Below are 22,599 nucleotides of genomic sequence, written 5' to 3'. Positions count from 1 at the left end.
AAACTGTTTTTTTCTCCTTTGCTAGTCATAATCAAGTGCTGACTTGTGCTTTAGTGTCTCAAGTTCAAGGAGGAAACTTATTCTAAACCACAATATGTAATTAGGCCTAAGACCAACATTTCCTTCACAAAGTAAGCACCAACAGAATGTGCGTGCTAAAAGCAAGCACACCTAATTAGGGCATTAGTCATAATGATCAGGGAGTGCAACCCAGGAAATTACATGTGCTGTGGGCCTTAGCACTAAGTAAATGTCCTCAGCTTGCCCAGATAAAGTCTTCGCTGACTGCAATGATTTACACCTGCCGTTGCCAGGATTAGCATCCGATACAGCTGGGTTCTGAAAATAAGCTTATGCATGTGAGTTTAGACAAAATAACATTCAGATATGAGCATTAGGAAATGCTGGCAATAGCCACAAATGAGGAAAAGAGTTGATAACATTCAAAACTAGGGCTTTCTTTCATATTCATACACAATGGCAAGTATGAAAACTGTGTGGGGATTAAAAACAAGAATGATGTACACACACTGATCTTAGTGAAGCAAGTTAAAGAGCGATGGTAAGACCAAGATGTATTTTTTTCCTCCTCTGTGTGCAAAGTCACCAGTCATTGCACAAGAGGAAGCAAGCTTCTAATTCTGCCACAATGGAGAAAGGGTAGAGCAGGCCTAGTAACTCAAAGTTCAAAGGGAACTGTTTCTGACGGAAGAATTCATTGCTTCATCTCCAGTCCAATGGCAGATCAAATTAATAGTCAAACAAAGAATACTTGTGGGTTCCAAAGAAAAAACTTTATCTTTGGAAAAGTGAGTGCTTAACAACTCTGCCAAACATTTTTATCCTGAAACATCAACTCCTTTAGTAATGGTTGTATTTCCAACCAATCACCAAACAAAGTGGTTCTCAAACCTGTTTGGGTCATAGGGCCATTTAGCAGGCAGAGGTGACTACCAGGAATTCCACATACACATTCAGAACATACACATACACAGATGTATATATAGGATTATTAGCTTTAATGGGCTTCCCTGATAGCTTAGTTGGTAAAGAATCTGCCTGCAAGGCAGAAGACTCTAGTTCATTCTTGGGTCAGGAAGATCCCCTGGAGAAGGTAAAGGCTACCCACTCCAGTATTCTGCCCTGGAGAATTCAATGTACTGTATAGTCCATGGGGTCGCAAACAGCCAGACACGACTGAGTGACTTTTTCACGTTAACTTTAATGAGTCTAAAGGACATTTCATATTAGATTCAGTATGGATATATGAGAGCAGGTACTATAAATCTAAAGAAACATGATCAGAAGAAACTGCAAAGTGGAAATTCTTTATATTTTTGCAAATTATAAATTATTTGCCTGCCTTAAAGTTAGAACCTTTTATCTGAGCTTGGGGAAGACGTGAGTACCCAGAGAATGGCTGAGAATCACTGTGCCAGGATCAATTTTAGCATCCACGAAGATCTGCTGATTGTAGAGATTAAAAACAAATCCTACCTGCACGCCTCAGCACTTTCAGACGACTCTCAAGAATGACTGACTGCATACCCAGAAAGGTACGGCGATTCACAGACGAGGAACCCTCAGGGCGCCCTCGGCGGAGCAGCCGCCTGCGAGGCCCCTCCCCCGGGCCCGGCGCGCTCACCCTCCGCCGCAGCCGGTCGCGCTCCTCCCGGACGGCGTTCGTGGCGGCCTTGGTCCTGTGCAGCTCCTCCTCCTTGCTGCACAGCATGGCCGTCAGGCTCTCGTTCTCCTCCCGCAGCCCCGCCAGCTCCTTCTCCCACCGGCACCGCTCCTCTGCCAGGCTGGGGTACAGGTCCCGGCCGAGGACCCCCTCGATCTCCTCCACTGTCTGGAAAACAGGGCCACGGAGACGAGGCAAGTCAGTTCCCTGGGAAAGGGGGCAGAGGGGAACACAGGCTAGCCGCGGGCGAGTGTCCGCGGAGGGGGGCTTCCACGGTCACTTCACTGCGGGCGATCCCCCAGTCACCCTATCCCCATTTTCAGAAGAGGCTCTGTCACAGCCTGGGTCATGGTCTGTGTTCCCCGGCAGTCTCCCCTCATGAGAAAAACACAGTCTCTTCCTGGTATTTAAGTCTGTCTGTAGTGCAAACAGCCACACAGACATTAATCTCCTTCACCCACGTTCCAGAGTCAGTGAATACACATAACCAGATGGCAAGCCAGTTAGTGATCCTGTAAAGCAAAGGCGAAGTTGCAGACTACAGACAAGATCTAACTTGAAATTTCCTAAATCACAGGTTTCCCATGTTCCAGCTCAGCGATACAATGGGTCACATCACCATTTCCAGGTTTTAGGGTCATATCAGAACCAGAAGGTGTGAATGAGGTTCAGTCCCAAGATACGAAAGATGAAAATAAACCTCAGTGACACAGAAAAGAGGGAACTCATTGTGGAGGTTTCTAAGACAGCAGGGATTTAATTAACATGACAGCTATGAGCTTAAAAAGAATAGGATCTTGATAGTACTTGGACAGTTTTTTTAAAAATTCACTGAAAACATATAAATTTGAAGAAAAGGAAGCACTCATTCTGCTTGCCTTCAGAAACTATTCATTCGTGATTATTGTCTTTTGGAAAAGGAAGCACATGCCAAATGATTTGGAAAGCTGTGGAATTACCATGTCGGGGTAGAAGGCAATGAAGAGATGTGACGTGAAATAGGTGTCAAAAATGAGTGGCCTAAGGGTGCAGGGCATTCCAGGCGGCTCTAGCGGTAAAGCACCCGCCTGCCAATGCAAGAGATGTAAGAGACTGGGGTTCAATCTCTGGGTCAGGATGTTCCCTGGAAAACTGAACGGCTACCCACTCCAGGATTCTTGCCTGGAGAATCCCATGGATAGAGGAGACTGGCGGGCTATAGTCCATGGGGTCGCAAAGAGTCGGACACGACTGAGCAACTTAGCAAGCAGAGGGTGTCATGCTGAGGACAGGTACCCACTTTCCACATGCAGTGCTTTGTCCTCCCTCTCAAGTCAGTGACTTCTGCCCTACTCACTCCTGCTCCAGGGCCTGCTCTGTCCCTTGCTGGTTGGCAGAAACCCATGGCTTCCTCTTCCCCTTGATGCTAAGGCTGGGGCTGGTACCCAAGCTGACATTACAATCACATACAGGGCCTGGAGATTCCAGAAAGAAAAACACTAGGGGCTGCTTCCCCAAACCACATCAGCTATATATTTATAAGTGTGATGAATGAAGATGGGAAGCCAGACGTAATATTAATGTGAATCATGGTTTACCTCAAGACACCACAGCTCTTCTGTGAAATCCAGGATTCCTGCTGACAGAGTGCTGGGCCTTTCGTCCTCAGACATTTTACGGGTAACATCACATTTCCCCTTGACACAGGCTCCTTTCAGACTTCTCAGTGTGAAATGAGATGCCTGGGTCACGAAGCTCTGGGGAAGTAATATAAAGGTACCAGAGGCCCTGCATCCAGAGGACTTGATGTTCCCACGGTTCAAGGTGAGTTTGTGCAGATACAGCAAATTCTCACCTGGTGCTCCCTAAGAACTAAGGTGAGTCAGCGAGTCAAAGCCGCTCGGTCGTGTCCGACTCCTTGTGACCCCAGGGGCTGTAGTCTGTCAGGCTCCTCTGTCCGTGCAATTCTCCAGCACGAATACTGGAGTGGGTTGCTATTCCTTTCTCCAGAGGTCTTCCCTACCCAGGGATTGAACCCGGGTCTCCCTCCTTGTATCACTGCAGGCAGATTCTTTACCATCTGAGCCCAAGGTGATATGCACAGCAAAGGTGGGACTGAGGCCCAACCTAATATGTTCAGGATAGATGACTCATTCAGGCCCTTTGTTAGCACCATGAATTGATAACTCTAGAAATAACATTCTAGAAGCCTGAAAGCTGTAATAAAATTTCCAAGTTAATCTTACAACTTCAGAGCGCTGTATGAGGAACCACACTAAAATGACGTGGTTCAATACTATTAAGTCTCATAGCTTCCAGGGAAGTAGTCATTTTTGCAGCAAAGACAGTGATGTTAACTATTGATCAAATGCCTTTCTTGGATATGATTCAACCCAGCAAAAATGTACAGGGCTCCGGCTTCTCCCTGGTGGCCCAATCTTTAGAAAGGCCTTTTTAGAAATACCCACCCCCTAATAGATATTCGAGAAAAACAGCACTTCAGACGAAAGGAATCTGATCATTTCCCTCAGATGATCTGAGAGTCGCACAGAGGGGTGGGGAGGGGGGTCCTACCTTGATGGCCAAGTCACAGTGCTCACTGGCCGTGGTCAGCTGCTCGATGTGTCTGTCCACCTCCGCCACCGAGAGGCTGCAGCTGCTCTTTTTCCTGCAGCAGACCACGTTCTCCAGCCCCGTCAGCACCCTCTGCAGCTCTGAGTTCAGGTCACTGCAGTTATCTGCAAGCGGATGTGGACATGAGTTAAGCAGGAAGACGGGCATGAGTGCTCTCTGTTTTGATTATGGAGAAGAACCCGTTTAGGCACAATGGACGGCAGTGCAGCTGGACGCCAAAGTTTAACACTACGCAGCCTAACCTCCCAGGCTCCTGACCTTTTGAGGCCAATGCAAACGCTTTATTAAGGAGTTTCAGACCATGGCCATTTTCTAGACAGCCATGCCATGCTGCATTCTCTCATTTTTCACTCAAAGGCAGCTACATCTCAAATTTCTCTAGTAAGAATGAAGAAATGGCCCAGGGGCTGTGGGACTTCTGGTCAACCTTCCTGCTCAGTCATTCAGAGAAGGACTGATTTCAGAAAGAGTTTTAGCTAAAAATATCTGAAAACTACTAAATAATACAACAAACCTGAGAGCAGAGACACTAGGTATTTTGTTGGTGTTGTTTTTTTTTTAAGAACAGAAACTGTATAAGAAACAGCTTGTGCCCTCAGTCAGCTTATAATCAGGATTTTTTCTTCTGACTGATGTAACCAGTCAACAGGCTTTACCATTGCAATTTATACCACTTTCTTCCATCAGAGGAAAAACAAACTGTTTTAACAAACTCCATATTGTCCTCCATGTGAATGCCTTGTAAGCAATTCTAATAATTTGATTCTGACTTTAAAATCTGGGTTATTTTTAATTGTGAGATACTGAAGGCCTGGTTAGGAAAAGAAAATTAATTATAATCTTAATGTGAACTAGACATATTTTAAAAGATATTTTTTGTTGGGGGGAAAATCCCCTTAAAGTCAAATGTAATACAAATATTAATATCTCAGCCTATTTTGGATTCTGTGTACCACTACACCATTCAATTCTTATAGCAAGACAGCTGTTAACTATAGTAATTTACCAAAGGATACTTTTCCCTTACATCCATGAAAGAAGCCTCAAGTCTTCACACTTCCCTCCTCTTCCCTTCTCGTCACTGGTTCCATGCAATAAAACAGCCAGTTGCCTTTGATGCTTACCCGTAGAAGGCTTCAAGAAACTCTCAGCAGTACAATAAGAGGATTTCTCAGAATATTTTGTTCAACTTTATTTGACAGCTTATATCTGTTGTTTAGCTAAGTTGCATTCAACTTTTTGTGATCCCATGGACTGTAGCCTGTCAGGCTCTTCCGTTCATGGGATTTCCCAGGCAAGGATACTGGAGTGAGTTGCCATTTCCTCCTCCAGGGGATCTTCCTGACCCAGGGATCAAACCCGTGTCTCCTGCATTTGCAGGCAGATTCTTTACCACTGAGCCACCAGGGAAGCCCAGATATCTACAGGGAAGCCCTATATCTGCTGCTGCTGCTAAGTCACTTCAGTCGTGTCCGACTCTGTGTGATCCCATAGACTGCAGCCCACCAGGCTCCCCCGTCCCTGGGATTCTCCAGGCAAGAGCCCTGGAGTGGGTTGCCATTGCCTTCTCCGGCCCTATATCTACAAGTACCTAAATCCAGACAGAAGAGAAGTCTGATCCTTTCACTGCAACCAATGAACACAACAATTCCCCCTCTTCTCCAAACTGTATCTCTATCTCTCCCAGCTCTGTGAGTAGCAATATCATCCACCCAGTTATTCTGGTTAACTCTCATGACACCTTAATTTTCTTGTGCTTTACACCCCAAACCCAATCCATCTTGTGGCTGCAACCTCTAAAACACACCCCCAAACTGACCTCTTCAGACCATTTTCACTGACACCACTCTTGGTCCAAGCCACCATCATTTCTCCATTGAACCATCTGAACAACCTCCCACCTCTAGTCCCTACACCGTAGCCAAAGTGAGTCTCTTAAGGACATAAACCAGACCATGGCCCAAACCATTATATGGCTTCCCTTTCATTCAGCTGAAGTCTAAACTCCTTACCAGAGTCTGTAAGACTGCATGATCAACGCTGTTGATGTTTCAACCCAGGCTGTACCATGGAACTCGTGGGGGAGCCTTCATTAAACACTAGTGTCCAGGCCCCACCCAGGCCAGTTAGATCACAATCTTCAGGGGAGGAGTTTCGGCACTGGAAAAGTTTTTTAGGCTCATCAGATAACTGCAGCGTGCGTTCGGGGTTGGAACCACTGGTCTCACTGGTCTCTTTCTCCTCTGCCGACCTTCCGCCTCATCACTACGCTAGATTCACACTCCTGCTTCCTCTCCATCCCTGAAAGGTGCCAATCTCCCATCTGCCCTAACGCTCCCTTTTCCTTTGTTGTTTCCTCTGCTGAGGGTGATTTCCACCCAAATCTCCTCTTACATTCGTCTCTCAGCTCAAATGCCACCTCCTCACCAAGCTCCTCTCTGTCTGAGGCATGGGGCTCCACCTCTTGCCCTTTAGTCCCTGTCCTGTGATCCTCTCTTCTTCACGGCAAGTATCACTATCTGCTCTGATGTAGGTGTGGGTCATCTCCTCTACTCAAGTGTCAGCTTCAAGAAAGAAGGGACTTTGATCTTTCTCCTCACTTTATCTCCAACACAGGATAGGCCGTCACAAGCTATTTTTAAAGTGAGCAAATTTAAACACATCATTACATATTTAAGAGCCAACAAGACTAGAAACACAGACTGTCAACAGCAGATGTTTTACACGCACCTTATGTTTTCTGTCCTCAATATGGGTCGCACGCTGAGCTGCAGACAACAGGAGGACAATCTCTGCTGCGCAAGTGCTCTGGAGACGGAGGGTAGGTGCCCACCACTAACTCAGGACAAAGAGGTCCAGAGTCAGGAGTGGTGCTCCCGAGTGCCCATGCATGCTGTGGAAATGTGTGTTAATTCCAGGGTAACAACTGGAGAAGTTTCTCCAAATGATCATTTAGCTTGAGGTGCCGGGTTTCCTGGTACCCTGAGCTGGAGCTAACACACACTCCTGAATTACTGGCATGAGTAAGTGCTCCTGAGTGGGGTGAGGAAGGAAGATGCCTCTGTTTAGCCATTCATAAGGATCTCCCTAGCACAGCCACACCTGATGCAATGATCACCCTGGACATGACTGCTGAGGGGCCTTCACAGCAGGCCTGGAGAAGGTGCCACCAGGCTGGGTCCTGAGTATGCTGGGCTACAGGGAACAGGAGGAAAGTGTAGGGATCCGATCAGTCTTTCTCATTCTTGAACCAGCTGCTGAGTCCTGGCCTCGGGCTAGAAGCAGGGTACAGAGATGAACACCTGACTCTCAACTCTGGGAGCTCCCAGGTGTATATGGCAAAAGCCATGGCCCTCTCTCCCAGCTGTCCACCACCACCCTGGGGAAAGTAACCACAGACACCACGATGCAAGTACAGGACAGAGCACCAGGAAGACGGAGGGAGGCATTTAAGTTAACATGCAGACTGCAGCTCAGGGCCATCTTCTGTTCACACTCAGGACGACAGATATTTTCCTTGGTCTTAGGAAGCCCGGTGCATATCACACAGGCTGATGATGAGCCCCACACACTCCTGCCTGCTACCCACAGGTTTCACACAAGCCCCACTAGTGATCAGTGACACCTGGCTGTCTTTTGTCAGTGTTCCTGGTTCAGGGCCTCACAGGATGACGGTGGCCAACAGGAACAGATCCTCTGGGTGCCCTGTCAATGCTGCCGCTTTATACCACACACTCATCACCACTCACCCCACATGAGTGGCCTTATCCCTCAGTCTGTGGCATATTCTAAATGCAGACTGAGAACACATCTTCAATTCCTTCCCTTGGCCTCCAATGCCCCGCACAGTCAGCTCCCTACTAGGCACTGGAGCTTCCACAGTGAAGGCCAAGGAAGTCGGAGTCTTTGTAAAAGATCAAAGGTGTCAGTTAAGGGACCAGAGGTGCAAGACAAGCTCAGACAGGGAACAAGTATTCCAGAACAAACAACAGGTGCCTCATTTATAAATCAAAGCCACAGTGAAATATCACCTTAGGCCCAAGAGGATGGCTACTATCAACAACACAAAATAACAGGCGTTGGTGAGCAAGTGGAGAAACCTGGGTCCTGGTGCACTGCTGGTGGGACAGTAAAATGGTGCAACTGCTTTGGAAAACAGCATGGCAGCTCCTCAGAAAGTAAATAGAACTCCCATGTGATCTAACAGTTCCACTGCTGGGCACAAATCCAAAAGAACTGAAAGCAGGACCTCAAACAGATCCTTGTATATCACGTCCATAACAGCATTGCTCGTAATAGCCAAAAGACGGAAATAACCCAAGTGTCAATTGGCAGATGAGTGGATAAACAAAGTGTGGTACATACATACAACTAAGTATTATCCAGCTTTAAAAAGGAAGGAAAACTTGACACCTGCTACAACATGGATGAACCTTAAGGACATTAAGCTAAGTGAGACAGGCAGTACAAAAAGACAGATACTTTACGATTCCACTTATATAAGATGTCTAAGGCGGTCAAGTTCACAGAGACAGTAAGATGGTGGTTACCAGGGGCTGGAGGGTGAGGGGTGGGAGCAGGCACTGTTTGACGGGCACAGTATCAGTTCTCTAAGGCAAAAACAAAAGTCCTGGAGCTCTGCTGCCTGACAATGCGAATACAACTAACAACACGAACCGGTACACTTAAAAACGGTTAAGCCAATTTCATAGCGGCATGGTTCATAGGACTCAAAGCATGGAATAACCCAAGTTATCTGTTGATAGATGAACAGATAAGCCAAATGTGACATAAACACACAATCTAGTATGACTCAGCCTTAAAAGGGAACAGAATTTCGATACTGCTACAACACGGATGACCCTTGAAAGTACTAGGCTATGTGAAATAAGTCAGTCACAGAGGGACAAGTGTACGATCCCATTTATGTGAGGTACCTGGAGCAGGCAAATTCACAGAGACAGAAAGTGGGGTTGGGCGGAAGGGGCCATACTGTTTAAGGAACGGAGCTTCCGTCTGGGAGGATGAGGAGGTTCTGGGAATGGGTAGTGGTGGTGGCTGCGCCACTCTGAGTGCTCTCAGGGTCACTGAACTGCACGCTGGCCACGGAGCTCGGAGTGAAGGGTCTCCAGGGGCAGACCCACCGCAGCAGCTCAGGCTGCGCTGTGTCCTGGAGGAGAGGCAGCGGCTCGGCTCCACATCCGTGGGGCAGAGAGGATGCCCTTTGTATCAAACTCGAGTGCCTCTCCCAGAGGTCATTTATATCTTCCCAAAAGAGACTTTCAGATCGCACACGCCAAGCAACCACAAAGAGGAAAACACGACATGAGAGGCACCGAGGGAGCACACGGGGCCAGCAAAGCAGCCGCGGGCAACTCTGCTACTTCGTCCCGAGCTTCCCGGGGACCACGGCGAAAGCGAGGGCTCTCCTGTCAGAGTGGGGGCAGCACAAGGGAGACGGCGTGCTCTTAGCAACAGATGCTCCGAGAATGTAGGTGCACGGGGCGGCACACGGCTGCGAAGCGATGTGACCGCCAGTTTCCTCAGCCACAGCTCACACATGCAGATTTCACCTGGTTTCTTCTGATGCTAATTTTCAATTAAGCTGTAGACCATTCAGGTACAATGTAAAGAGGATTCTGGGATGGACTAAGCTCACACAGTCTTGGCACTCTGCCTTCCAGTTGCCTAATTAGCTGTAAAGACGAAACCGGGACACAGAAGGATAAATGGAATGATATCTCCCTTCAACCAAAGAACCAGAGGATGCAAACTAACCTCCAGTAGCCAAAAAGGTGTTTCGATTGCTTGTTAGGGTTTGATATCTGGCCCAACCTTCTTTCTTTAAAAAAACAAAAACAAACGGTTCTTGAGTTAATTGCCAACATTTAAACATTATTAGAATGTAAAGCTATTTCTGTAAAATTAGAGGTGGGGCAATCATGGGCCCAGCTCCTCCCATGACAGCAACGTGTGGAGTGGCCGGCAGCGGCCCCTTTGGACTCGGCAGGCTGAGCTCTCCACTGCTCTGCCCCCTTCCCTCACCGCGGCAGCTGCTGCTGTCTTTTCCAAAAAAACAGCACCCTCCCCCGGACGCCAGTAAGACTTCTGACTGGAAGAGACAGCTCAGGTTGTTTTTCTAATGAGAACCCAGAGCTTAGGTTTTTATGTTGTTGCTTGAGGGAGACCAAAATACCTGGGAAAGCTGGGAAGGAGGTCAGAGGATGCTCTTGGCTATGGGGATGAAGCCTCATCAGCAGTGTTGCTTGGTTAAGCACACACTGGTGGGCAAAACTAGTTTTCCTCTTTCTCCCTCAGGATCAACCAGGCCTACCTCCAGTGTTGTATACAATAAACTATAGGATTCATTTTGAATCCAGTGTTAAAAGCTACTTCTACTGTTTCTGAACCCCCGGCAAAAATCCTAACCCAAATAAAAATACAGCTGAAGAGACTATATAGCAGAAATATTCCTCTGTTCCTCTGATTTCAAGCAGCAAGCATTTACCAGAAGATATCTGCTCCAAAATATCGTCCCCACTTCAAACATAACTACTCCGAGGGCTCGGCACTCTCTTCAGAGCGACGTACCTGCTGAGTGTGGAAGCCGCTCGTTCTCTTCTTCACAATGGTGTTTTTTTTTTTTTTTTTTTTTTAAAGATACTGGACTTTCAAAACGTTTTTATTTATTTATTTCTGGCTGTGCTGGGTCTTCACTGCCGCACAGGCTTTTCTCTGGCTGTGGTGAGTGGGGGCTGCTCTCTAGTTTCAGTGACCGGGTTTCTCACTGTAGGGGCCTCTCTTGGTCGCAGAACCCAGGCTCTGGAGCAAGCAGGCGCCAGTAGTTGAGGCCCCCAGGCTCTAGAGCACAGGCTCAACAGTTATGGCTCCCGAGCATAGTTGCTCCACAGCTTGTGGGATCTTCTCAGACCAGGGATTGAACTCATATCCCCTGCAGTGGCAGGCAGATTCTTCACCACTGACCCACAAGCGAAGCCCATAATGGCTCTTTTTAAAGCTTTGCCTTAAAGTCTCCTCTTCCAGGAAGCCTTCCCTGATTGCCTATAGTCCCCTGTTTCTTTCTTTGAGGCATCACATTCCCTGTAATTACCTGGGATCTGAAACATGCACCCTACAAAGCCTGGATCTGGGGAATGGGGATTCTCTTCATGCATCCTCGTGTTCGGAGATGCTCACACCACCGGGCGTGGAGGAGTGCTTGATAAAGCCCGCATGAGTTAAACGCGTGAAAGAAATGAAAGACTTGTTCTAAGCCAACTTTTAAAAGCATCAAGTTTTTGTGAGGCTGCTTACTGATCAAATATCTTCAAATTGAAGACCTATTATGTGAGAGACCACATCCTGCTAAAGTGGAGGAGGGCCTTCAGGTAATAAGAGGGATCCCCAAGGAGGATGCTTCCATGGAAGGCAGGGATATTAGCCACAGTGAATTTCAGCTGGTCTGAGAAACAGAAGCAGCTGCAGGCCTGCTGGGAAACGTCTGAAAGCCCTCCAGTGTGAGTGTGGCACGTCAGGCTGTAACTAGAACCCATGTGGCCTTCCAAGGGCTGACCCACAGCCCCCCACCGCTGTTCTGACCAGGCACACGTCATGCCTTGTAAAGCCACTGAAGTGCAAGAAAGAGCTATAGGTTCTTGCAGCATCAAGACAGATGTTTTGCTAAGAGGCAAGAGGTGACATCCTAGAAAGGGAGCAGCTTGGGTCCTGCCGGGCACTACCGCTGAAATGAGCTGAACCCAGAAGCATTTAGGCCTCCTTCTTAGCTTCCACTCTCCACTCTGCATGCAGCATGGCCCTCCCTACCAGCAAGGAACCAACAAAGCGAGGACAAAACAACATAGAAAATGACAGAATAGTCAACTTCTGGGTCTAAGTGTCAAGGAGAAGACAGAGGCATCTGAGAGGAAAAGAATGAGAGTATTCACAGAGGTTACATCCTGCATCACGTACACAGCGCCTGTGTCTACTGAAGAGGATTCATGAGGACGATACTATAGTCTAAAAGCATCCTAACATCACCAGTAGTGGACAAACGGACATTCTGTACCTCTAGCTGGAACTCAGTAGTGAGGACACATCATCACCTATGCATATCCTTGCAAAAAAATGTTAATATCAAATAAGAAAACAATCAGACCATGAAGACCGAGGGGTTTTTTATGACACCACTAACCTGGCTTGCTCAACATGTCTGTGTCATGAGAGACAAAAAAGTGGGTACCTGTTCTAGATAAAGGAGAGAAGAAAGATGTGGTAACTAAACAGAGTGTGTGAGCCCTGACTCAGGGCAGGAATGGGGCATGTGGGGAGTTTATTGTGGACCACAGGTAGTTAATGTTCCACCAATGGTCAGATTCTCAGGTGGGTAAAGGTGCTGTGGTTGGGACCGAGAAGGTCCCTGTTCTTAAGAGGTTGGTGCTCATATATTTAGGGTCAAGCAGCATGGTGTCTGCCTCTCACTGTCAAACTGCTCAGAAAACACCATTCTCCAAGTGCAAGAGGGAAAAATACCAAATGTAAAATGTTACCCATTGGTGAGTCTAGGCAAAGGGTTTGGGGGGGGGTTCATTGTGTCTTTTATGTAAATTTAAAGTTTTTCAAAATAAAAAGTTGAGGTGAAAACAAATACCCTCAAGGCAAAGAGGTCTGACAGCTTGGAAATGTTGATGGCTATATTAACTCGGGGGCCAGTATGATGACTGATCTCTCAACCAGCTACAAGAACAGGAACACCACCCAGATCGCCCCCAAGAACACAGACGCTGCTCAGGGGAGCGTGCCAGGAGCCAGCCGCTCCCCTTGCCGGGTCCTGGCTTCCCCGGGAGGGCAGAGCGTCCTCAGTGCTTCTTCCCCAAAGACTTCTGCCACAGCACCTCTCACCAGTCTGGGGTGTGTTCCATCTTTGCTGCTGTCACTGTGCAACCTTGACGCACTTTGTTTTTCTACAGCAGTGCACACAGCCTTCGACGGCGTGAAGGCCCCACTCCTGCCCCCTCAGGACCCTCCTCTCAGCTGCCACAGTCCACACACGGTCCCATCACCCACTCCACCCCGGCCTCGGAGGCAGAAGAGTTCTGACAGGGGTCTCCAGAGAAGTTCAAGTGCACATGTGATCATCTGCTTCTGTGAAGACTAACCACTTGAATTGGCAGCAGCTTTAAGAGTAAGAAAATACCCAGTATTGCAAAGGTGAGGAGCCTTAGGGGCAGAAAGGGGATGCGATTTGGCATTCTCCACGAACAGCCTTCAAGATGGCTCTGCACCTGTGCCTCTGAGAGGTTACCTTGAAGGCACAGTTAGAAGTGCATTCAGAGGACAAGCCCCAGCCCCTCACTGCACCTCAAAGCACCCCAGTTTCCTGCCCAGCTCGCAGACCCCACCTCTGAGCATTTCCCCCAAAGCTCACTACCCTCCAGGCCAAGTGGGCCTTTCCCCCAGGCGAGACCGTCCATCTCAGCTCAAGAGGCAGGCTGGCTCCAGCCCCGGGAGTGAACGGGGCCGGCACACAGGGGGTCGGCCCGGGCCCCGCAGCTCTGCCTGTGGCGGGGCACTTCCAAAGCAGCAGGAGAAAGCAGAAGATGTGCACAGAACCTCTCCTTCCAAAAACAACGTCCACAGCAAGGGCTGGGGCTGCATCAACACTAGTGAGCGCATGTACTTTATTTCCCTTACAGAGAAAATAGGCTTTCTGAGGCTGGTCTGGGAAGCTAACACTCCTGTGTGACTTTTTTTTTTTTTTTAAATTTATTTTATCTGGAAAATAACTGCTTTATAATGTTGTGTCAGTTTCTGTCATATAACAATGTGAATCAGATGGAAGTATGTATCTCCCCTCTCCCAACCCCAGAATCCCACCCTTCTAGGCCATCAGAGAGTACTTGGCTGAGCTCCCGGAGTTCTATAGCCGGTTTCCACCAGCTATCTATTTTACACATGGCAAGGTATATGTTTCAATGCTACTCTCTCAATTCATCCCATCCTCTCCTTTGCCTCTGTGTCCACAAGCCCATTCTTTACGTCTGTGACGTTGGGGAGTTTTTGGTGTTTTTTTCCCCTCTAGATAAGAACTAGATTTATCGTGAGAGATACACATTCCACAGATGGAGAGCAGTCCATCTCAAAAGGTGAGAAGTCTAGGTTGCTGGTTTTAAAGGAAAATATGTTATGAGTTCCAACTGAAAGGAGATACAGTCTGTTTAGAAAATAAAGGCTGCTTATCTTAGAAGGGGGTTCCATTGTGGCTCAGCTGGTGAAGAATCTGCCTGCAATGTGGGAGACCTGGGTTCGATCCCTGGGTTGGGAAGATCCCCTGGAGAAGGGAAAGGCTACCCACTCTAGTATTCTGGCCTGAAGAATTCCATGGACTATATAGTCCATGGGGTCCCAAAGAGTCGGACACAATGAGTGACTTGCGACTTCATTATCTCAGAAGAGGAGTTCATGAGCCTAACAGTCAAGGGAGCTCATTCTGAACAAACGTGATCAATGGCTTTCCATATCTGTCTTATATCTCAAGTCTCCTTTGTGGGCTGAAAACCATAGTCCAAAGTAACACAAGATGAGGTGGGGCAATAATCTTGTCTGCTCTCAAGCTTGGTTCCTCTCTAAGGAAAGTTCTGGAATGATTTTAGATGGCCTCCTTAGCCACATGGCCATGCTAACGTTCACAGACAGGCCTCGTCTGACCTGGCTCAGGTCCTCGCAAGGAAGGACATTGTCACCTTAGCCCTCTATGAGTCACTGCTCAACACCTCTAAGCCCTGTCCTGGGCTTGGTTTTCAGGGATGGCCAACATCATGAAACTCTTGGGAAAGATTAAGTTGCCCAATTAAAGGAGAAAAAAAAAAGTTACACAGGGCTGGGCCTGTTTCATTGCCAAGTCAGGGTGCTAGTTTCTGTCGTAACCTTGCCAACCTATGGACTGGTTTCTCAAAGTTTCAGAATCAGGCTCCCAAGAGTCTGATTCTCCTTCACACATGCTCTGCTTGCTTAGCGCCTCATTCCCAACAGAAGCCGAGTTCTCTCTGGACAGGCTGCCCTGCCTTTGTGAACACTTCTACTCTGCAGAAAGCATTTTTGGAGAAGGCAGGACTGTCTTTCCCTGCCCCAAGCCCCCTTTCTCCCTACTGGGAGGGGCTTCTCAACACTTTGGAACATTTCTCCTGAAGCCATTAAGCCTCGTGGTCCATTAAGCCAGGAAAATCTGGCTTTAACATTAGTATTTCATAGTCACAACTGTGCCAAATAGCCAGGTTTCATGTGTAAATTCTTCCTTGGTTGTCTTCCAAAAACTACGCGTAGGAGAAAATCTCTATCTAAATGATCACACCAGCAAGCACAGGGGGCATATGCTTCCTTCCCTCCCCAAGGGACGAGAGTTCAGCACTGCTAAACCCCACAAAAATAAGACTTTCTCACCAAAAACCAGAAGAAATTTCAAAATACAGGAGCAGAACCTATCACAGCCTGTGCAAAGCTCCATGGGGTCAGGGATTTTGTTTTACAGACAGTTGCTCCAGACCAGCTTTGCTGTTCCATGAACAGAGCTGGGAAGACAGCCCTGCACCGCCCCCGCCCCCACGCAAGCTAGCCTGACCAAGAGCCACCTCACACATCTCCGCTCCGCTCTCCTGCAGCACCCAGCATGGGTTGGCCTAAGGGTGTGGGAGCTAAGCTGGAGATCTGCAGCAGCTCAACGAACAGCAGACACTTTGCTAGTAGGCCAGGCGCTCTGATCAGACAGTGGCTCCCTAAATTCTGCCGCCGGCCCTAGAGACCTCACAGGATGGCAGTAAGCAGAGCACAACAGCTGGAGGTATGTTTTCCTGAGAAAGCAAACCCACCTGTGGATACACAGGCGTCAGGAACGGAAACCAGTGCTGAGCTGTGCAGCCTGGACAAGTGACGTGCCCCCTCTGAACTCCTGCCATCTGTTTCACAGGCGAGGAGCTCCACAGCGCCACCTTCGGGGCTGAGGACCGCACGTGAGGACACCTGTTAATGCTCAACACAGAGGAAGTGAACAAAGCCCATCAGCCATGGTCTCTTTGCCAAGTTGAGGAAACAGAAATCCCAAGCCCCAACTCCTACTTTATCTTTGTCTACTTAATTATCTTTATTTTACAAATGATTTTGTGACTAGGTTTGAACAGAGGTAATGCAATTTACTTGAAGATGCAACGTGACACCACTGGGCCCTTTCTCCTGTCTAGGACTGCTTAGGTAGGTCAAAGCACTCTCTCCATTGCAGTTTTAATGTCCAGGCTCTGAGGACCATGCCCCGGAGCCAGCTTATTGAAGTGGCAGCCCGGCTCTGATGAGTGGGGTTTGAACACAAAAACAAGTGATTTCTGATGAAGGCAATACTCCTATTATCTTAAATGGAAATCGGCAAATATATTGCAGCCAACTCTGTACATAAAATCCAGCTCAAAATTAAGCCAAGCTGGGTGGCTAATGGAGGTTTGCAAATACAGCAGTCATAATGACATGGATGTGTTTTAATGATTTCCTATAAAGGTGTTTATAAATGGAAGCTTTTTTCCCTGCTGAAGCAGTTTAATTGGAAAATGGTACGGAGTAAGAAGAGGCAGCCGCCCAGTTCCAACGGACGTGCAGGGGCCGCGCTCTGCTGTCCCCAGGCCTGCCCTCCGTGGGAACCTGGCGGGAGCGGCCGTGCCCAGGGCACTCGCCTCCCGCCCCCCTCTGTGCCTGCTTGTTCTCACTCACCCCTCAGCGGTCAGCCCAGATGCAACTTCTGGCATGCTCTGATGCTCCCACCAGAGGCTGCTGCTGTGGCCCCCATCCACCTTCTGGTGTGGTCCACGGGCAGGCTCTCCATGTTCCCTTTGCATCCTCCAAGTAACCACAAGCTCCAAGATGCTCCCCGTCACCCGCCTCTGGAAGCCTCCTGTGAGTGGGCACTGCTATGTTGAAGAGTCAAAGTCCCTGCCCAGGTGGAGCTGGCATTCTAGCACAAGGACGGACCAAGACTGGTGAGGTACACATAAGGAAGTAAAGACACACTGGAGGTATCCTCACGGAGGGCTAAGTGTGATGAAGGAGGATGAAGAAGGGAGGAGGGAGAAGCACGCTTGGGGAGTGGAGGCCAAGCAGTGTACATGGGGGAGAGCTCCGGGACCCCACGAGGGGCCTGGGGAGGCTGTGAGGAGGGGAGAGCGACTGACTGCGAGAGAAAGGACGAGTGGGCATCAGTGGGTGCAGGGATCCTGAGGTCAGAGGCGCTGGTCAGGTCTGAGGGATAGCAGGGAAGGCCGGCATGGCCAGAGCGGGAAGGAAGCAGGAAGAGGCGGGAAGGACAGGGTTTGAGGTGGGGGCTCTCCAGGTTCCGTGGGCCTGCAGGTCAGAGTGAGCAGTGGGGATGTCACCCTGGGGATGGCGGTGTGAGCCTGCGAGCGCAGCGGTGTGAGGGCAGGCTCTGGTCTCGCATGCACATCCCTAGCACGGCATTCAGTGAGCGGCTACATGAATGACTGACGGCTCCTACTGCGGGCAGAGAACACACACAGCCCTCCGGCACACAAGGGTCCCTTCCCTGCAGGAGCCCAGGCTTGTCGGGAGTGAAACTACCACCAGTTGTAACGAACATGCATTTTTACTGAGGGAAAGGGCGAAAAGACATGATTTGGGAAAACAAAGCCTGCTCCCGGTGCAGACGGGCAGACACTGGCTCCCGTGGGGGCACCCGGGTATAGGGGATTCCCCACCACGGGAGCCCTGGGATGCCCGCAGTGAAGATGCACCCCACTACCCACCCCATCCACTGGAGGGAGTTTGCCCTCCAGCTCCCCAAGTTTCTTTGATTAAGAAATTGTGTTGGAGTGTGGGTCACTTGTTTAATTTCATGAAAAATAGTTTCAGAGAACTGAACAGAGGGGTGGGTGTAGGAATGTGTCTGGGCAGTGACAGAAACTTCTCGGCTACTGCACATGTCTGACTGCTTGAGGCTGGAAGCCTGAGTCCAGAAGTTCGAGGCCACCGGGGTTCAAGATTATGATGCTGGTATAATGGAGCCCAGAGGACTTGGGCTGGTCACCAGGGGGTTTGGGTGTGCTGTGATCGCAGGCCCGGGGTCTGGGTTCAGCTTAGTGTGAGGGAAGCAGCTTCAGCCTGAAGCTAGGGCCCCAGGCCTGCAAGGTAAGCCCTCTCCTCAGCTGCTTCTGTCTGGCTCAAGCTGGTATCAGTGCCCAGCACTCAGGGACGTCCGTCTCATGTGGCCTTAGCAACCATCCACACTGGGGACCCTCCTTCCTCATGAGAGCCTTCCCCCCACTGCCTGATGGGCACTCCTTACAGCGTTGGCTGACCGCCTGGTTGAGGTACTGGTTGACCGCACCACCCCTTCATTCAACCACGTATCTCTGAACCCACACTGCACTCTGTGCCAGGCCCTGTGGTGGGCTCCGGAGAGCCACGAGTAGAGAAAACAAACAAGCTTTTGCTCAGTGCGGTTTAGTGGGAGCGTCAGTCAGGCACAGAAGTACAGACACATCCTTTAAACTTTCAGTGTGATGTAAGAAGGAGACCAGTGAGGCGGCGCGGGGATGTGCAGACGGGTGCTCGCGAGGTGCTCTGGGGGAAGCGCGTTTAAGCCGAGAGGTTCATCCCTGCCACGAGGTGCGCCTGCGTCTCCTCCGAGGCCGGGGACCCCCTACGCCTCGCCTCTAACTCTCTACACTCCGTGCTCTTCACATCGACTCCCACTGCTTCCGAAACTATCTGCAAACAGCCTGACGTCTCCCGACTGCTTTCTTCAGCCAGACCTGTTGTGGTTTGTGTTTACCTACTGCCTTCCCAACATCTCCATCCAGATAGCTCCAGACACCTGAAACTTCTGCCCAAACAAAACACACACCCTCCTCTCCACCCCACCCATGCCCCTCCCCAACAAAACTAAATTCAGAGCAAAACCACCGAGTCCTTTTTCCTTTGCTCCCATATTGCTGATTGGCCCTGCCACCCACCCACTGGGCTAACCAGACACTTATGAGACACCCACGCATGCCTCCCTCCTTCTTAACCCTGTGATGAATTCCTCAGATCTTGCCAATTTTCTGTACTTATCTGCTTTTCCACGACTCAACGGCCACCACCTTTAATCCTGGCAACAATTTTGCCCACTTTGACTTCGGCAATGGTTTCCTGGCTGGCCTCCCCCATTCACTCTTGATCCACTGATTCTTTCTCTTCACTACAGAGTGATTGATTCAAAATGCCATCTGATCATCTCATTTCTCCCATCTACAGCGGTTAAAATCATTCAACGGTTTCTCGTGGGTCTCTGAATAATGGTCAGACTCTAACGTGGTCTATGAGATCTTGCACAGTCTGGCTCCGGCCTGCCTCTCCCAACCTCTGTCTCACACCTCTGCACCCTTCATACAGGATGATCTTATTCACCGCCTTGAATACATCATGCCCTCTCCCCTGCATGCCACTTCCTCTCTCATGTACTCAATTCCTACTTATCATCCACATCTCAGCTCAAATGTCACTTCTGAGAGGAAGCTTTCCTGGAAATCTGCCACGGTACTCTGTTTCTTGATGTTATAGCATGCATACACGTTTACGTAGGTTGTTGTGAAAGTCACTCAGTTGTGTCTGACTCCTTGCAACCCTATGGACTGTAGTCCATGGAATTCTCCAGGCCAGAATACTGGAGTGGGTAGCCTTTCCCTTCTCCAGGGGAGCTTCCCAACTCAGGGACTGAACCCAGGTCTCCCACATTGCAGGTGGATTCTGTAGCAGCTGAGCCACCGGAGAAGCCCCAGAATACTGGAGTGGGTAGCCTATCCCTTCTCCAGAGGATCTTCCTGACCCAGGAATTGAACCAGGGTCTCTTGCATTGCAGGCGGATTCTTTACCAGCTGAGCTACCAGGGAAGCCCTGGTTATTATATAGGTTTATAATTAAACATAAGTGTTTAATATTTGATTAAAGTCACTCTCTCCCCAATGGAAACTTAACTTCTAATGCAAACTCTACTATACTTACTCTTCCTTCTCCTTGTCCCTTTCCCATCACTCCCTTATATGTGAACATTTCCTAAGATATGGTGCCTCTCCCCATTTGGACTTCACATCCTTTCAACCATAGGGAGCTCTTTACCTTGTAACTTCAAAGCCTTTATCCTCAACCCCAATCTCTCCAGAGATCTATCTGAGCATCTCCAATTAGGCTAGAGGTTTTACATTTCAATTGCCATCCATGGTTGAAACATTTCCCTTGGCAACTTACAACATATACATATCCAACAAATATGTGTCATGAAACAATAATACTATCATTTTTTTTCTATTTGATTTCATTTTAATAACATTTTGATTTTTCATGTAATTTCAAGATTAGAAGGGTCATAACCTGTAGCTTAAAACACACCATACCAACGTGCTGTTACCAGGTATTTCCACACAGACATTTCTTCACAACCTCAAACATGATACTTCCCAAACACTTATTTCCCAAATCATTTCTCAACCAAACTTCCTTAGTAAGGAATACAATCATTCTGAGTCACTCTGGATGAACGTGTTGAAGAGTCGTTTTGGAGCCCTGCTCACCCCAGAGCTGCTGAACCTGTCGTCTCCTCCCCTGCAGTGAGTTGCTCCTCGGCCCATTTCTGCCATTCTTGCCATCACAGCTCAGTGTTACTGGACTTGGAACAGTGCAATCACCTTTTTACCTGGCTCCCCACTTCCTGACTTTTCACATAGAAGGTGACATGTTTGAATCACAAACATCAAGGCAGAAAGGGAATTCAGCTCTTCGGTTCCACTGTGACCAACAAAGGAATATGTAGAGAACTGAAATGAATGAGGCTTCCACCTGCCTCCATCTACTCAACAAGCTGCTTGACTCACTAAATCTCAATCCAGGCTGTCTCATGTTTCTAAAGTTTTGATTACAATCCAGAAGCCGAGCCCTGGCGTTGTGGCAGTGGCAGGCAGACTTACCCATGTCTGCAGTGACCATGGTGGACTGGTTTTCAGGGACAGACACAGAGGTCTGGTCCTGATCCACGCTGCGAGAGTCCTCGTTGGCCTCGTGTTGACTCTGGCTAAGCTCTGATCGCAGTTCCGAGTACTCATCTTCCTCCCTGAGAACAAAAGGGAAGTCAGACTCCACTGACAGACACACAAGACACATCCCCAGAGAATATGTCTTTTAATAACAAGATAAAGACACTCAGAATGAAAACAGACAGCTCTCCTCTCCAGGCCACATGGACCAGGATTCCTTTCAGGCTAACTAGATGAGCAGTGTTTGACACTGAAAGTTTGCACACCCATACCCATATACCTGACAAGATTCATCTATCAGCCTACCGGAAAAGTACCCCCTTCAAACATTTCCTAAAGAAAGTAGACTTCTTCACCCCCTCAAATTCCAAGGTGAAGAAGAACTGAGATTCCGAGCACTGAGGCTGCAGTGAGCAGGCCCATCAAGGGCCTAGTGAATAGGAGAGACTCAGAGTATCACCACCAGAGTCCCACACTGGGCTTCCTTCTGGGAAGAGAATAGAAGGACCGCTGAGGTTACAGAGACTGGAAAACCAGCATCCTGCCTGTGCAGATCAAAACCAGTGCTCTGAGAGGTGCAGGGGTCAGCATGTCTGAGAAAGACCACACTGAGTCTCTCTGCAGGAAGTAAGTGGAGTTAGGGGACAGGAAAGGAGAACGGGGTGAGGGGGAAAATCAGTGAGTGAGTGAGAACCGTTCAGTGGTCTGTTTCCTTCAATCTGCCTTTGCTAGTAGGAAGATAACTGAACTTCATCCGTGTTTCATCTGCACAAACACACCCACTCCCTTCTCAGCCCCTCATGGATCCCTCATAACCTTTGGGCTCTGAATTAGTTATGGGCAAGCTAAGAAAACTTACAACTGCATTATGTATTTCAAAGTACACACAGACCTCCTTCCCACACCACCACCATCACTACACACACACTGGATACAGACATTGAGAGAGCAAAAATTACTCTTTGATGCATTTATTTTACAAGTAAGCCAGAAAAGAAAACTGTCAGGGTGTTTAATTATGAATTTGGAAAGTCCAAAGGTGTCTGCTCAGCCCCGGGGGAGGGTGTCTGTGAAGAAACATAGGAAGAAATTCTCTTAACCTGGCATTCACATTAAGTTGTTGACAACCGGAGGGGAAGGGCAGAGTCCACAGTTTTGGGTGGACCAAAATGGTGAGTGGTAATCAGTGAGACTTGGGGAAGAGGCAAATGCCATCTGAAGCTCAGGAGACACATTTATACT

The 22,599-nt window shown here is 48.7% G+C and overlaps 1 protein-coding gene across 3 annotated transcripts in view; it reads right to left on the bottom strand.

The window, feature by feature from the left end:
* The window catches only part of MCC (MCC regulator of WNT signaling pathway), a 494,030-nt gene that overhangs the window by 70,956 nt on the left and 400,475 nt on the right, over window positions 1-22,599 (bottom strand). For all 3 annotated transcript variants that reach the window (XM_070462369.1, XM_070462370.1, XM_070462371.1), the window contains 3 exons: window positions 21,292-21,434; window positions 4,238-4,401; window positions 1,646-1,852 (listed from right to left, as the gene is read on the bottom strand). In XM_070462369.1, coding sequence (XP_070318470.1) covers window positions 1,646-1,852; window positions 4,238-4,401; window positions 21,292-21,434 — 514 coding nt within the window. The remainder of the gene's footprint in view (window positions 1-1,645; window positions 1,853-4,237; window positions 4,402-21,291; window positions 21,435-22,599) is intronic.

Source organism: Odocoileus virginianus, unplaced genomic scaffold (genome assembly GCF_023699985.2).
Source record: "Odocoileus virginianus isolate 20LAN1187 ecotype Illinois unplaced genomic scaffold, Ovbor_1.2 Unplaced_Scaffold_3, whole genome shotgun sequence".
Taxonomy (NCBI): domain Eukaryota; kingdom Metazoa; phylum Chordata; class Mammalia; order Artiodactyla; family Cervidae; genus Odocoileus; species Odocoileus virginianus.
The sequence above is the reverse complement of the archived record's forward strand: the minus strand, read 5'-3'. Positions and strand labels throughout refer to the sequence as shown.